At 34.8% G+C, this 15,196-nt stretch overlaps 2 protein-coding genes across 7 annotated transcripts; one reads left to right on the top strand and one right to left on the bottom strand.

Moving 5' to 3' along the window:
- Window positions 1-766: 766 nt before the first annotated feature.
- LOC110633724 (uncharacterized) lies at window positions 767-13,331 on the top strand. Of its 6 annotated transcripts, none has more exons than XM_021782447.2 (24): window positions 769-1,388; window positions 1,544-1,615; window positions 1,942-1,985; window positions 2,062-2,173; window positions 2,309-2,380; window positions 3,007-3,069; window positions 3,220-3,297; window positions 3,400-3,492; window positions 3,645-3,764; window positions 4,116-4,202; window positions 4,341-4,550; window positions 4,633-4,680; window positions 5,289-5,543; window positions 6,004-6,083; window positions 6,306-6,550; window positions 8,083-8,151; window positions 8,236-8,300; window positions 8,444-8,613; window positions 9,113-9,191; window positions 9,848-10,103; window positions 10,650-10,695; window positions 12,330-12,438; window positions 12,790-12,852; window positions 13,020-13,331. In XM_021782447.2, the coding sequence occupies exons 1-24, from the start codon at window positions 1,044-1,046 to the stop codon at window positions 13,098-13,100; spliced, it is 2,862 nt and encodes a 953-aa protein (XP_021638139.2). In that variant the 5' UTR covers window positions 769-1,043; the 3' UTR covers window positions 13,101-13,331. The 6 variants fall into 6 exon arrangements, 3 of the variants coding, with proteins under 3 accessions (XP_058000176.1, XP_021638139.2, XP_021638141.2); XM_021782449.2 differs by having other exon boundaries at window positions 1,241-1,388; window positions 2,100-2,173; XM_058144193.1 differs by having other exon boundaries at window positions 767-1,388; window positions 12,790-13,331.
- Window positions 13,332-13,655: 324 nt separating this feature from the next.
- On the bottom strand, window positions 13,656-14,403 carry LOC110633725 (wound-induced protein 1). Its single transcript, XM_021782451.2, has one exon. It carries the CDS (start codon window positions 14,296-14,298, stop codon window positions 13,735-13,737), a length of 564 nt encoding a protein of 187 aa, XP_021638143.2. The 5' UTR covers window positions 14,299-14,403; the 3' UTR covers window positions 13,656-13,734.
- Between the last annotated feature and the right edge of the window lie 793 nt (window positions 14,404-15,196).

The following is a 15,196-nucleotide window of genomic DNA, read 5'->3' as shown; positions in this document are numbered from 1 at the left end:
GGCTTAGAAAGCCTGGCCTGGCAGTTTACATAAGCAATTGGTCCAAACCCATCACATACTGACTAAAAGGGATTCTTAAGGCCTAACAATAAAACCGAAGAAAAAACAATTAACCCAGTCCATCAAACTGAAGCCCAACAGCCTTAGACCCAAAAACTAAACAACCCTAGATTGCTACCCAATGGAAGAGAGGGCTGTCTCCCATGCTCCTCTGCTTGCCATCCATTTCATAGCACTATTGCTTTGTAGATTAAGAGCTTCAACAATTATTGGACCTATCACATCTAATTTATTAATAAATTTTAAGAACTAAAATTGCTAATTAAAATATTTTTTTTTGACAATATAGGAAAATTTATATTAATAGGTTTGAATTTCACACCCCTAAAGTCTAATTGATATACTGTTTGAACTGCAGTTAGAAATAATATTTTTGAAAATATATTTTTCAACGAGTTTAAACTTTAATTTTAATTTAATATATTTTAATCTAAAAGGAATATTTCGCAACAAATAAATTTATATTTAAATCTTCATTTTTTCAATCTTATATTAAAAAAAATTCATAAACCATAATAATTCGCACATCAATTATAAAACAGAATTTATAATTTTTTTATATATAATTAATCATTTTATTAAAAATAATATAATGGGGACAAAAGGTTAAAAGAATTGCGTCACAAGGATTTGTCGCATGTAGCTATACGGTACCGCTTGAATGTCCAAAATTTAATATTTATTTGTAGAATCCACTAGAAGAACAAACATACAACAAGCAAACATGAAAATGCACACGAACGGCCAATGAAATGAAGAAGACGACGTACGCGAGCAGTGGCATTTGAACTACTCTGCCGTCCGAAACCATATATTTTTTCAAGAACAGGTCAAATGGAATCCAAACATATCAAAATACAACACCATGCTCCGTCACTCCATCACTTTCTATTAAAGATGCCTTAGCCTCCTCCTCCTCCTCCTCCTCCTCCCTATCCCAATATCATCTCCTCTCCAAGTCTTCTTCTTCCTTTCCCCTCTCTATGGCTTCCCTTGTTAAGCTCTCTTTGATTCAGAGCGGCGTCCGGCGGTACGATGCCGTTGGATGGAAAGCTAGCTTTGCTGAGCAGAAATCTTTTTCTGATTCCCTCCCGAACTCGTTGAAATTGAATTGCAAGTTAAACATTTCTTCTTCTTGTTCGAAGACGCGGTGTTTGGGAGTTGGAATTCCACGTTGCACAACAGAGGTGGTGAATGATCGAATTGTTGAGGATGAGAAGGGGCAGGAGGGCGGTAGGGTCCTCAGAGTTGGTCTAATATGTGGAGGACCCTCAGCAGAGCGTGGGATTTCTCTAAACTCTGCTAGATCAGTTCTTGATCACATTCAGGTACTATATTGTAATTATGAATACAAACGAGCGATTCTTTGTGTCTTTTCATTTTCTTTTTAAAATAATAATTAAATACAACGACGGAGTGCTTCCAAGTTCCACATTTGACCAAATATTGTATTTAACCTTTTCTCATTCCAAATTTGTGTCAGGGAGAAGATTTGCACGTAAGCTGCTACTACATAGACTATGAACTCAATGCCTATGCTATATCCTCCGCTCAGGTTTGTACAACACGGTTGTCTATGAATTCTTATATCGACAATATAGTTTAAATGCAGTTTGAATTGTTAACTGAATAAAAGAAGAACTATTATTTGATTTTTTTTCTAATTATTGCTAAAATTTTAGCATGGCTTCATATGTTTGGGTTTTTTTAATTGATCACCAACGCTTTGAATGGCTGAAGTTTCGACATTTCTTTTCCAAAGATTCCAAACTTATGTATATGAATCTTTTCTTAAGTATTAATGTTGTGTTTGTTGCTCTTAAGTTGATGATATGCGAAAATTGCTTTTGTTCTTAATTCTTTCTGTCATTTGTTTTTCAGGTATACTCAAATACTCCAGCAGATTTTGATTTTAAACTTGAAAGGTAAGCTAGATTTCTAAACTTTTTTTATAAATTGAAATTGGAAGTGTTGAGATGACTAATTGTCTCTTTTTTTCAGCCTTGCCCAAGGTTTTTCATCTCTGTCTGAATTTGCAGAACATCTTGCTGCCTCTGTGGACATAGTATTCCCTGTAATTCATGGTCGATTTGGTGAAGATGGTGGCATTCAGGTGAAGTATTGAATAATTCTTCATCAGTAACAGATGCAGACATGATTTGCATGTATAAAGTATATTTTCTTTTTCAAAGTTTGACTTGATAAAGTTGTAGATGATATTAATTCCTACACGTGGTGGGTTATTCAGGAGCTATTGGAAAAGTACAATATTCCATTTGTTGGCACAGGATCAAGGGAGTGTCGTCAAGCATTTGACAAGGTAAAAGAGGAAATTTTCTTTTTCACATTGTGAAAATGTTGTTTCTCACTTGAATTTTTAATATATCATTTAGTTTGGAGCCTAAAATAGAATTGGAAATGAAATACTATGTCTCATTATTTGTAATACTTTGTTTCATATTGTAATGCATTATGTGAAGCATTTTGAACACAGTGCTTGAACAGTTGATGATGTAGTAAATCCATAGATGAACATTATTACATGGTTTAACTCTTTGGAAACTGAAATTTTTCACCAGTATTTCCATTTCTCTCTTGAAGTTTTAAATGATGATAACATCAGGTTTTTTATGGTCTAATTAGTATTGGATCACAAAATGGTACTAACAAGTTGTGTAGCCTTCAGAATATGTACATAACTGGTCATACTTCATCTTCATCATATTTAATTGACTGGCATAGTCCCTTTTTGCTTAATTAACGATGAATACCGGGATAAGTCCTGGAATATGATCACCGCTTAATGATATTGTTTTTAGACCACTAATGCAAAAGGAAACATTCATGTGTTCATAGCTATGGCCTTGTGTGCAATTCATATTACTGGCTACCTCTTCTGCAACTGCAAGATATTGCTAACCATTTTCCCGTTAAATTATTGTGCAGTATCATGCATCCTTGGAGCTTAGCAAACAAGGATTCATAACTGTACCTAGTTTTTTAGTGCAGGTATTTTTCCAACCATTCAGTGGCTTTTTTTCGTCACACTTCTTAATTGGATGACCTATGCATATTGTATCTGTAACTAGATCAAGATATTTATTTATTTTAGTGTGTTTGATTATGGTTGGATCTTCTAACACTAGAAATGGCATTTAGGGAAGCAAAATAGACGAATCTGAATTATCCAAGTGGTTTGCAAGAAACCAATTGGACCCTATCTCAGGGAAAGTTGTGGTAAGGCACACTTTATTATGTCTATTTAAGAAGCATAGTAAACACTTATTTTGAGATGGTTCAGCCTTCAAGACCTTAAACATTATCCTTGTATTTTTGCAGGTGAAGCCAGCTGTAGCAGGATCAAGTATTGGTGTAATAGTTGCTTATGGTGTTACTGATTCTCTTAAAAAAGCGAATGATATAATTTTGGAGGTAATTCAAATTCCCCTTATTTGCTGAAATGTAACTTGTGCAAACTCAACCGGTTTTACATGTGGACCACATAAGAGTTAGCATATCAGACTTAGTATCGTGGTTGGAAGGTTCAACTGACATGAATTTTATGTTCTGTTAATGTTTGAAAGGGGATTGACAATAAAGTCCTTGTTGAAATATTCCTTGAGGGAGGAAGCGAGTTTACAGCCATCGTATTTGATGTGGGATCTGGCTTTGATTGTCATCCTGTTGTTCTACTGCCAACTGAGGTACATTCCTATTTGCTTTTGACATCATTTCCTTTCACTGTTTCTTTCTGCTTAAATATCAGTTTAAATCTCAAAAGGTGATGAAAGATCAACATCAACTGTAATTGTCTATTGTACTTGATGTTTGCAAAGTTTAGAAAGATATCTTATTTATGCATTATATGTCAGAGACTGCATGATTAAATTTGAAATAATGCTTTTAACATACTGGTGTTGAGTTATATTAAATTCTTCTAAAGTGCCTTGAGTAGCACCATTGCAAGATTTAGATGAATATGCAATAAATATCCATAGCCTAACACAGGATTTGGTTCCAGTAATGACATTGAGTAATATGACATTGATGTTCAGGTGGAACTCCAGTTTCATGGCAATGTTGATATAAGGGAAAAGGACGCAATTTTCAATTACCGAAGAAAGTATCTTCCAACACAACAGGTAGAGCAGCAGTGAATTGGATTATTTTGCATCACAATTATTTTCTTTAAAAGTTGTGAAGTATAAAATATTTCATTCTGTAATCTGCATTGCCTCTATTTATTATTCTATCCTGAGAAATTCTTGCTTTCTTCACAGGTTGCTTATCATACTCCTCCTCGTTTTCCTATAGATGTAATTAGAAAGATTCGAGAAGGAGCGTCTCTATTATTCCAACGGCTTCACCTACGTGATTTTGCTCGGATAGATGGATGGTTTTTGCCTCCTTCAACTAATGCATTCTCATCTTCAGATGGGAAATTTGGAAGGACTGATTTTGGTACAATAGTATTCACTGACATTAACCTGGTAAGTCATTGTCTATCCATTGGAGACTCTGGCCTTTCAACCTTCTTAGGCATTCCATATTGATTTTTTGTTCTATTTTCAGATCAGCGGAATGGAGCAGACAAGCTTTTTATTTCAACAAGCTTCAAAGGTACTTTTCATAATACTTTTGTGGTATGGGCTTGAGCTGAAAGTTGTGGCTGGCATCCATCTTGTGTGTTTCATAATCATTATGGATGTATGCTGAATATAATTTTGTACTGTACCTTCTTTTGTGTGTGCATGTGTGTGTTGGGGTGGGTAGAAGAATAAAGCATTATGGCTTGAACCTATAATTTTCATCAAATAATTATCCCCCAGCACCTAAACTAGGATCAGGTGGCATTTAGTATTTTTACTTGGCATTGGCAATATTGAATTGCATGCTACTTGAGGATGGACTATGGAGCCAAGCTCCAACAGTTTGATTTTTTTTTATCAGGTCATGCTATGAATTGAGATAGGCATGCAACAGAAAATATGAAATGATTATGTATTAATTTTTTGTTTGCAGAAAATAATGATTATAGAGTACAAATAGTTTGAACTTTGGAATTCATGTTCTATATGGTTTATTAGTAGATGCTTCCTATACTTTTTGCAAGCTAATTATGCCCCACATGTATTCGTAAGTTCAATATGTTTAATGATTTTGTTTTGGGTCACCCTTCATCTGTTTCATAGCTGCTATTTTTCTCACAAAGTTCTTTTATTGTCCAGGTTGGATTCTCTCATTCAAATATTCTGCGGAGCATCATCCATCGTGCTTGCTTGAGGTTTCCCAATCTTGCTTTAAACAATAATATATCTGATCATTTGCCAAGAAGATCAAAATCCTTGCAGCTAACTGAAACGTTCAGCAAACGTGAAGGGACTCGCAAAGTTTTTGTTATTTTTGGAGGGGACACTTCAGAGCGGCAAGTATCCCTTATGAGTGGAACAAATGTATGGCTTAGCTTGCAAGCATTTGATGATGTAAGTTCAGAAGATATTTTCTATTTAATTATTTAGTTTGCATATAGTTGCCAGTGTGTCAATTGGATGTTAATGCTTATGCTGGTGACTTTAGGAGATATACATTTTCTTTAAAAGTAAGGAAAGTTAATCTAATGTTTACAAATAATAAATAATTAAAAGAATTTGTATTGAATTTGAAATGCTATGCTGTTATTGCTTAACATTCATATTTAATATGATGAAGGATTGAGCGTACAACAGTACAACTGTAACGATATATCAATAGCTAAAGTGTCTTTTTGAAGACAGAGGCAATTGATTTTATTATTTCATTTTCAGAATGGAAGGCTAGATGTCCATATATGGTTGACTGAATTAGAATTTCAATTTCTACGACTTTAATTAGCTTGGCATCTTGATTATTACTTAAGCTTTATCGTTCATAATGAATCATGTCTCTGGTTTCCATTTTCTACAGCTCGATGTAATTCCTTGTTTGCTTGCTCCATCAAATGGCAATTCTTCTGATGCTAGTTCTAGAGCAGTTTGGTCATTGCCGTAAGTACATATTTCTTTTTTCTCTATTTTGTTATTTTTAAAGCCTGGAAAAAGGTGACCCAGTCCACAAAATATCCTCACTTGTGGCCTTTAGGGAGGGTTGATGTTGTAGCCTCACCCCTGCTTTGCAAAGAGGCTGTTTTGATGGCTTGAACCCATGACCTCTAGGTCACAAGTGAAGTAACTTTAAATCCTGGAAAATAATATATTTTTTGAATGCAGTTACTCTCTTGTGCTGAGACACACAACAGAGGAAGTTCTTGATGCCTGCATAGAGGCAATTGAACCAGCTCGGGCTGCATTGACATCTCACTTGCGTAACCAAGTGACAAATGATCTCATGAAAGGTTTGAAGAAGCATAGTTGGTTTAAAGGGTTTGATATTGCTGATGAAATACCTACAAGATTTTCATTGGAGGAGTGGATTAAGCTAGTCAAGGAAGTTCAAGCAACAGTTTTCATTGCAGGTTCTATTTTTCAACTATGTATTTTCTTGCAGTCAAATGTTGCATCATTTCTTTTCTCATTATCAATGTGCATTGACATAATCTTTCATGTTTGATATATATGAGTGGGTGTCTTAATTTTGGACTTGAATCTAACCAATGGAAGCTTTTCTTCGGATATTGTTCTTATCATGGTAAATTTTTGTTATAGCATCAAATATAGATCTATAGTAAACAACCTGTTTACAGGTCTTGGTTTTTCATTCTGGGAAACTATGGCATGCAAACGTAAATGCATGCTTTACATCTTTATCGTTAGAATTTTATCTTCTAATGGATATTGCCACTTGACATTTCTAAAGGAAAATGTTATAATTCAACTGTTTGGACTATGACTAGTGTAGTCAAACGCGCAAAAAGTACTCACTTAAACTGAAGCTTAACTAAAAATAGGAAAAGTATTTTACATATGCTAAGCGAAGCGCATTTAATGAAGCAAGGGCTTTTTTGCGCTTAAAGCACCCAAAAAAAAAAAAAAAAAATCACAAAGAATCTTAACTTCAAGGCCAATGTTGGAAGATGTTGAGACTGTCTAGATGAAGATTTTATGGAAATGGATCTTTTTTTGGAGATGAGGATGAATGTGTCATGGATTTTGATGGGAAATCTAGTGAAGATCTCTAGGTTATGACTATAAATTTGAATGCTAAAAACTTTTGGATGTTTGATAATTTCTTAAGGGTTTAAATTTTATATAGAGAAATATATTTCTTTGCATATTATATTATTAGTTAATTTTTTAATAATTTTGCTCTTTCTTAAATGAAGCAAGTTCTTTTTTTGCACTTCAAGCTATGGGATCATACATCACTTTGAGTGTGCATCATGCTTTTAAATACCTTGAGTATGGCATGTGGATTCTTGTTCGAGCAACAAAGTAGCTTTATTACTTGCTTTGGTTAGTGCTTGTCATGAGTGAAAAAAGGGGTAAAATTTTGCTAATGCATAATGCTGATCAAACTGAAGTAGAGAGTTGGGAAGGGAGCTTAGTTGATAGATTTACCTTCATGTGTTTTTTTACAAGAATTGGCTACCACTGTGAACCAGCAACTAAGATGTTGCAAATCCAAGACTATTGCTACTGCACTAAATGTAAGCCCTTTTATTTTGTTTGGTATGGAATTTTGAAAATTACTGGGCATTGGTTTTGCCACCATTTAGTATATAGCGAAAAAGAAACATTGGGTGTACTGGTAGGATTTTTAATTCAAAGAAATCTTTCAAGAATGTAATTACATGTTTTAAATTGACCTTATGACAACAGTAAGAATTAAGAAGGAACTTTATGGATTCTTTTTGCATCAAGTCTTCAAACGATTAGATCTTCTATCTGGTTTACTTAGTACTGGCCCCTGCATATTTTATTTTGTTGATAGCATATTTAGGGTGACATGCTTAAGGTTAGAGCAATTCCTTTTTCTTTTCTTTTCTTTTCTTTTTTTATTTTTTTATTTTGAATGTTCCCTTTTGACATTTATTAATGTTTGCTATAGTGCATGGCGGCATGGGTGAAGATGGTACACTTCAGTCTTTGCTGGAGGCCGAAGGAGTTCCATATACAGGTTTATTCTATGCATACTTGGAATGCAAACAGTCAAGTTGTTCTAGAATTAAATTGTTAATTGTCCTTCTATTTTCAAATAAAGGTCCTGGTGTAGCAGCTTCAAGGACTTGTATGGACAAAGTTGCAACATCTTTGGCTCTGAGGAATGTATGTTAACAAAATTAATTTATGATATTTCCTATGAAAAGTTTGCTGTATTTACTATTTCCTTTTGCTATTTATGATCTGAATAAACTTTTTCCTCTTTCTTTTTCGGTATCACAAGTCTCATCATCCATGGAAATGAACAGCTTGCAGATTTGGGAGTTCTTACCATAAATAAAGAAGTGTGCAAAAAAGAGGATTTGCTAACTGTACCTGCACCTGGGATTTGGAATATTTTGACCTCAAATCTTCAGTGTGAAACTTTATGTGTTAAACCAGCAAGAGACGGATGCTCAACTGGTGTTGCAAGATTATGGTCAGTTTTTAACCTTTTTTATTGCCAATCCTCTCTATCAATTTATTGCATTTGGATTGAGGGATTTGATAATTCATAGGTTTTATTTGATTGAATTTATGTTAAATTCTCGAATGAAAATAATAACTTTTTGAGTCTGAATTTTGGAATACATATGAAAAGCTGTAATTTATTGCACTTAAAATAAGCTCTCATTCACATGCATGAATCTATCTCCTTGCATGAATGTAGTAAATCAAAGAATGCGCAACTTCTAGTCAAACAAGTTGAACTTCATATCCAATTTCTATCATTTGAAATTCTTCTGTCCAAACATAGCATTTTTTTATTTCTTCGACAGGTGGTGTTTGTTGATTGCCTGTGTTTTTGGAAACTGGAATGTTCCTAAAGACTTAAATGTGCTGAAGCTGATATCATCTATATTCTATATTATACTTATTTTAATATTTCTCATTGTATTGTTGTTGAGCATATTGTGCTTATTTAATTGTCCATGTAGTTGTGTGGAGGACCTTGCAGTTTATGTCAAAGCATTGGGGGACTGCCATCTTCGGATACCACCTAATAGCTTGTCAAAGGTATAGACTCCTGGCTAAACATCATGTTTAATAGTTTTATAGATATTCTTGACTAAAACCAAGCAAGATTTTTGTTATCTTTTAGTAACTAGTTTGGCATTAAGACTTAGTTGTTGTTTGGGTTTGACAAACTGTTGCAAAATGATAACTTGCTAAATGTCAGTCTAGAAAGTCTGAAATGATAACAAGATGGAAGTTATGAAAGGAAATTGATGTGGGTGCTATCTGTAATAAGATGAATGAGCTTTATATGCATGTGGCATATGCATGGACCAGTGGATGCTTGTTTGTAAATGCATCTGATAACTGTCTTAAAGAAAATTTGCTGCTTGAGACTGTTAATTCCAGTTAAAAGTAGCTAGCCTTTTAGTTCTCTAGCACTAATTGGTTATAAATTAACCCATTTTCAAATAAATATATTGATAAAGAAATTAACCTATCGTGACTTATTCTGCTCATTCTAGGATCTGAATTTTTATCCTTCACACTGATGAGTGCCATATAAGTAATTGTAACTTCCTAACTGATTTGTCCTTGTTTTTATGTTTATTGGATGGTAAATTTGTCCCTTTTTTTTCGATTGGCTATTGTACATAATTGATAATATGAGTCTTGTCTGAAACAATCTTACATCTTTCATATGGAGAAATATTCAGGCACATGGAATGATTGAGATGCCCAGCCCTCCTCCAGAGCTCTTGATCTTCGAACCTTTCATTGAGACTGATGAGATTGTTTTTTCATCTAAATCTATCAGCGAAAATGCACATCGCCTAATGTGGAAAGGACACAGTCGATGGGTGGAAATAACAGTTGGAGTTATAGGAAAATGTGGATCTATGCACTCGCTGAGTCCTAGTGTCACCATTAAAGAAACTGGTGATATTTTATCACTTGAAGAGAAATTTCAAGGTACGTCTTTGGGCGCTGCAATTTCTACCCTTAAAGATAGATGTGGAATTTCATCTGTGGTTCTCTTTTGTTTTATGTGCTGTCTATGAGTCATTAGAATGAGCAATGGCTGGCATAACATTTAGACATAGTGTGATGTAGAATAGCTAAGAACAAAAAACAAAATAAGAACCAATCCTTGGAAAGAGAACTAATTAGGAATACTAAATAAGATAAACTAGGAAATAATAAACCTAATAATAATAAAATTCTCAAATAATAAAAACTTTTTAAATTTCCTAATTCTATAATAATTAAAATTTCTAAATAAAAATCTAATCTTCTTATTCTGCATTAGAGTGGTTTTGAGCAAGTTGGTTATCAGTAATGAAATAATGGAGAGTTGATGTGAGATTTGAATAAATGGAGCAAAGAGGAAGATTTAATTGTTGCTGTTGAAGCTTTTGTAATGCTTAATGTCAAGATTTAGTTGCTAATTTGCTATATGATATTTATTGAAAATGTTCGTGCACTTTATGGTGTCTTAATGTAGATGTTATTTGACAGGTGGAACTGGCATCAACCTTACTCCTCCACCTACATCAATTGTTAGGTTTGTTCTAGAACCTTCAATAAAAAAATGACAAATCTTTCTCTTTATTGCTTTCATTGTCTAATATCTTATTTCTTTAAAATGGCATTCGTTCAATTTTTGTATGTAAATTGATGCTTCTAAATTTTTTTAAAAGGGCATTCGCTGATGAGTGACACATTGACTCCATCTCTTAAGAAAATATCATATTGCATAAAAATTATTTTTTGTGTTAAATACACCGTCATTTGGTCTGAATGTCTAAATAATATTTTGGCCTTGTGTATAATTTGCACATTATTAAACTCATGAGCCATACTATGAAGTTGTGGGAGAGAGTTGTGGAACATCGACTACGTCATGACACATCTATTTCGCCCAATCAATTTGGCTTCATGCTCGGTCGTTCAACTATGGAAGTGATCTTTCTCATTAGAAGCTTGATAGAGAAATACAGAGATGTGAAGAAAGATCTACACATGGTTTTTATCGATTTGGATAAGGCTTATGATAGTGTTCCAAGAGATGTCTTATGGAGAGTGTTAGAACAAAAAATGGTATCTATTAGGTACATACAAGTGTTGATAGATATGTATGAAGGAGCAACTATTATTTTGCGCATAGTGAGAGGGGACACAAGAGATTTGCCTATCTCAATTGACGAAACATATACAAGAGAGTATCCCTTGGTGCATGATGTTTGCAGATGATATAGTTCTGATAGTTGAGACGCGAAAAGGAGTCAATAGAAAGTTGGAGCTTTGGAGAAGTACTCTAGAATCAAAGAGTTTTAAGTTAAGTAGAACGAAAACAGAATACATGCATTGCAAGTTCAGTGAAGGCCGAACTGGTGATAGGGAAGGAGTTAGTTTGGATGAAGTGGTGCTACCCCAAAGTAATCACTTTAAATATCTCGGCTCAATCCTTGAAGTAGATGGGGGATGAGAGGAGGATGTTAGTCATAAGATTAAAGCCGGATGGTTGAAGTAGAAGTGTCACAGGAGTTTTATGTGATCGCAAAATTCCCAATAAGTTGAAAGGAAAATTTTACCGTACAGCCATACGATCGGCCATGTTATATGGTAGTGAGTGTTGGGCACTGAAAGAGTCGTATGTCTAAGATAAGAGTTGCAGAGATGAGAATGTTAAGGTGAATGAGTAGTTATACTAGACTAAATAAAGTCCGTAATGAGAGTATTAGAGAAAAGGTAGGAGTGGTGCCAATTGAGGATAAGTTGAGAGAAGGAAGATTGAGGTGGTTTGGTCATGTGAAGCATAGACATACGGAAGCTCTAGTTAGACAAGTAGAGCACATTAGGTTAGAGAATAAAAAAAAAAAAGGGGGTAGACCTAAACTGATTTGGAGAAGAGTAGTATAACACGACCTAGAAGTATTACACATTTCCGAGGGTTTAATCTAAAATCGTTTAGAATGGAGTAAGAGAATTCATATAGCTGACTCCAAATTCTTGGGATAAAGGCTTAGTTGAGTTGAGTTGAATTGAGTTGTATAATTTGCACATTGTTATGTCTGATACGACATGAGTTAATGGATAAAGTCCTCCCCATGTCTCTCTTTCTTCATTGTGTTTGTTAATTGTTATTTCTTCTTTGATCTTTAATTTGATTAATTTAATGTGTCCTTCTTGAATCAGTAATGAGGCTTTGCAGAAATGTAAACAGCATGTCGAACTGATTGCGAACACTCTACAATTAGAAGGATTTTCACGAATCGATGCTTTTCTTAATGTTGATAATGGAGAGGTACGTTGATCGTTCAGTACCATTATTGAATGTGCCCGAATTTCCCTGTAGTTGTGAACACGAGAAGATTTCTATGGTGTTGTTGGTATGCCATTTGGCTTGCCTTGATTAGATAAAAAAACAGGATGGACTTCTTTTTAGTGTAAAATCCAGGATAAGAAAACTTCTTATATTTTGCTTACCAACAAGAAGGAAACGATGTAGTTTTTGGCAATATAAAGTGAACCTCACTCTTCCTTTGTAGTTAGTTGATTGAAGATCCTACAGCCATATGATGTCACCATGACTTAGTCTTAGATTCAAGAATTTAAATTATTAATTTTGATTTTTAAAAAAAAAAATTCTTTGCAGGTGCTGGTTATAGAGGTCAATACCGTCCCTGGAATGACTCCTTCCACGGTCCTGATTCATCAGGTAGATATGACACTCCAAATTCATATGGTGCAGCACATGCATGTGTTGGAGCATTTGATGGGGAATTGGATTGGGTGTTTGTGTCTAGTTTTGCATGAGCTACTGGAATCATGTAGTAAGTAAACTAGCTACTACTTTCTTTAAATGTTATACCTTGCTTGGTGCAGGCACTGGCTGAGCAACCTCCTATGTATCCGCATCGGTTCTTTCGCACACTGCTTGATTTGGCATCAGAGAGAAGTAAATAGAATGTTGTTATATTCTATTATCTCGTTATTTTGGAAGCATTGCGTGTGTAGTTTGTGGCACTGCTATGGAATTGCAGCATGTAGAACTTGCCCCCACCACCCTATAAACAAATGTTGAACATTCTCAGATAAATTTGCAATCATGGGTCTCAACCAACTGGATGAATTCAAGATGTTTTTTTCACGTGTAATGATTTGCAGTGGTGATACTCCTTGAATCTCTTGCTTTAACTTAGCATTACTCGAATTGTTGTTATATATAAAATTTAATTTTTTTAATTTAAAAAATAAAATTATTTTTAAAAAAATAGAAATAAACACAATTATTAAATTCTTTCGTGTGAATAATTTATTCCAAACGAAGCTTAAAAGTAAGATTTAATTTTTTATTTCACTGTCAACGTTCTATTCCTTCTCTGCATCTCCGTGCCATTTTTCTCTTAGCTTCCAGCCAACAAACCCACCATAAAATTATTTGCAGAAATAAAACATCACGCCATGCGCATGCCTTGACAGACTGCTACACTTTCATCCATAAAAGCAAGACATAAAATATAGCATATAAAAATTTCCATTTTCATTAGAGTTTTACAGGCAGCTAGAACAATTTCATGACCCACCAGCCACAGGCTCTTTAAATAGCCAGAAGAAGGCCGGGTAGCGAACGGCTAAAAAGGTCTCCGGGGTGGCTCTGCCACAAGGTATGGCGGCTCTCTACCCCAATTTCCCTACGATTTGGGCTAGTGTCCTTCACAGTGAGCCATGTGTTAAAATACTCCCTAAATTGTGTAATAAGACCGTCTTTCAAGGTCCATACGTGCACCCAGTATACTTGTGCACCTTCCCACCCCTCTGCAATCACACATTCCCCAATAACCTCTATGCTTCTTGGTTCGAACCTGAACTCATTGTGGCTCGCCTCACCGGTCAGCACCCTCATCATGTGCTGACACCGTGGAGGTCCATGAAACCACCACTCCAGGTCACTTGCTAGCAACTCAGCCACTCTATCCATGTGACCTTGAGCTAATGCCCTGTATAGTGCATCAATGATACTCTTATTCTGCATTTCTGGGTTGTTCTTACCAGATTCTGTCACCGGAGATTCCATTTTTGGACGTAACATTTTAGAGATTGCTACAATGCGACTAAGACTGGAATTGGCCTTGAATATTTTTGGACATGGTATGGCTGCCATGTTCTACCCTATTTATAACAAAATTTTGGAGAGATATATATGTGACTTGCGGGGGGACCGTTTCTATCTATGGTGATAGATTGGATTATTTCGATGATGTGGGAGATCCAATGGTCTGTGTTCTCCTAAGACTTAGGTATACTAACAGTCCAATGAAATGAACAAATATATAATTCCAAGTTTCAGTTTGAGTTCTCTTCTGGGAACAAAAGGTGGGTTTGTTTTATAGATTGCACCAAAGCCGAATGCATACAAATTCACTGTCCAAACATCTTTACAATCACCAATCTACCCTGCAAAATTTGTCATGATTTGATGTTCCACTCTAAATATTTGGTGGGAACATTTCTTTTTTCCGTTTTTCTCTAGGTATACTCTTTTTTAATCTTTACATTTGATCGCATTATGTAAAATTTATACTTTTCTACTAGTATTAATTTCTTGACTTTATTTTCCATATAACATGCAATTAACTTTATATTATAATAATTTATTCTAATTTTATCCTATAATTAAAGGCATATCACCCACTTAATATATTCACACTCAAGTTCTGACTCTTTTAAAAATACCCTCACAAAGTCGTTAAAATAAAAAGATTGAGGAATGAAAAGTCCAAGTCACCAAAATTTGAACCCCACAAATAATAGGGCATATTCTGGTACATGGTCATAAAAAGGTGAGTAGACCTGAGAGTGAAAGATTGAGAAGCGCCAGATTACCAGGCTGGCTGAATCGTTGACCGTTTGACTCATGTCGTTGTTTTCTTATGGGAGTCGGCGACGGTAGCTACCCTGTCCCTTTCCTCGTGCGTCTCTAAACCTAACTACTCTAAGAAGCTTGTTAATTGTGATGGACAAAGCTCCATCTTCCATATTTCAAGAATGAGAAATTTTCA

Source organism: Hevea brasiliensis, chromosome 3, assembly GCF_030052815.1.
Source record: "Hevea brasiliensis isolate MT/VB/25A 57/8 chromosome 3, ASM3005281v1, whole genome shotgun sequence".
Classification (NCBI taxonomy): domain Eukaryota; kingdom Viridiplantae; phylum Streptophyta; class Magnoliopsida; order Malpighiales; family Euphorbiaceae; genus Hevea; species Hevea brasiliensis.
Note: the sequence above shows the minus strand (reverse complement) of the source record. Positions and strands in the feature narration are given on the sequence as shown.

Excerpts from the sequence above, each read along its gene's own strand:
- LOC110633725 (XM_021782451.2), bottom strand. The coding sequence starts at position 14,298 with ATGGCAGCCATACCATGTCCAAAAATATTCAAGGCCAATTCCAGTCTT.
- LOC110633724 (XM_058144193.1), top strand. The coding sequence starts at position 1,044 with ATGGCTTCCCTTGTTAAGCTCTCTTTGATTCAGAGCGGCGTCCGGCGG. Across the intron at positions 6,551-8,082 it reads AGCAACAGTTTTCATTGCAG|TGCATGGCGGCATGGGTGAA; the intron begins GTTCTATTTTTC and ends TGTTTGCTATAG. Across the intron at positions 9,192-9,847 it reads CACCTAATAGCTTGTCAAAG|GCACATGGAATGATTGAGAT; the intron begins GTATAGACTCCT and ends AGAAATATTCAG.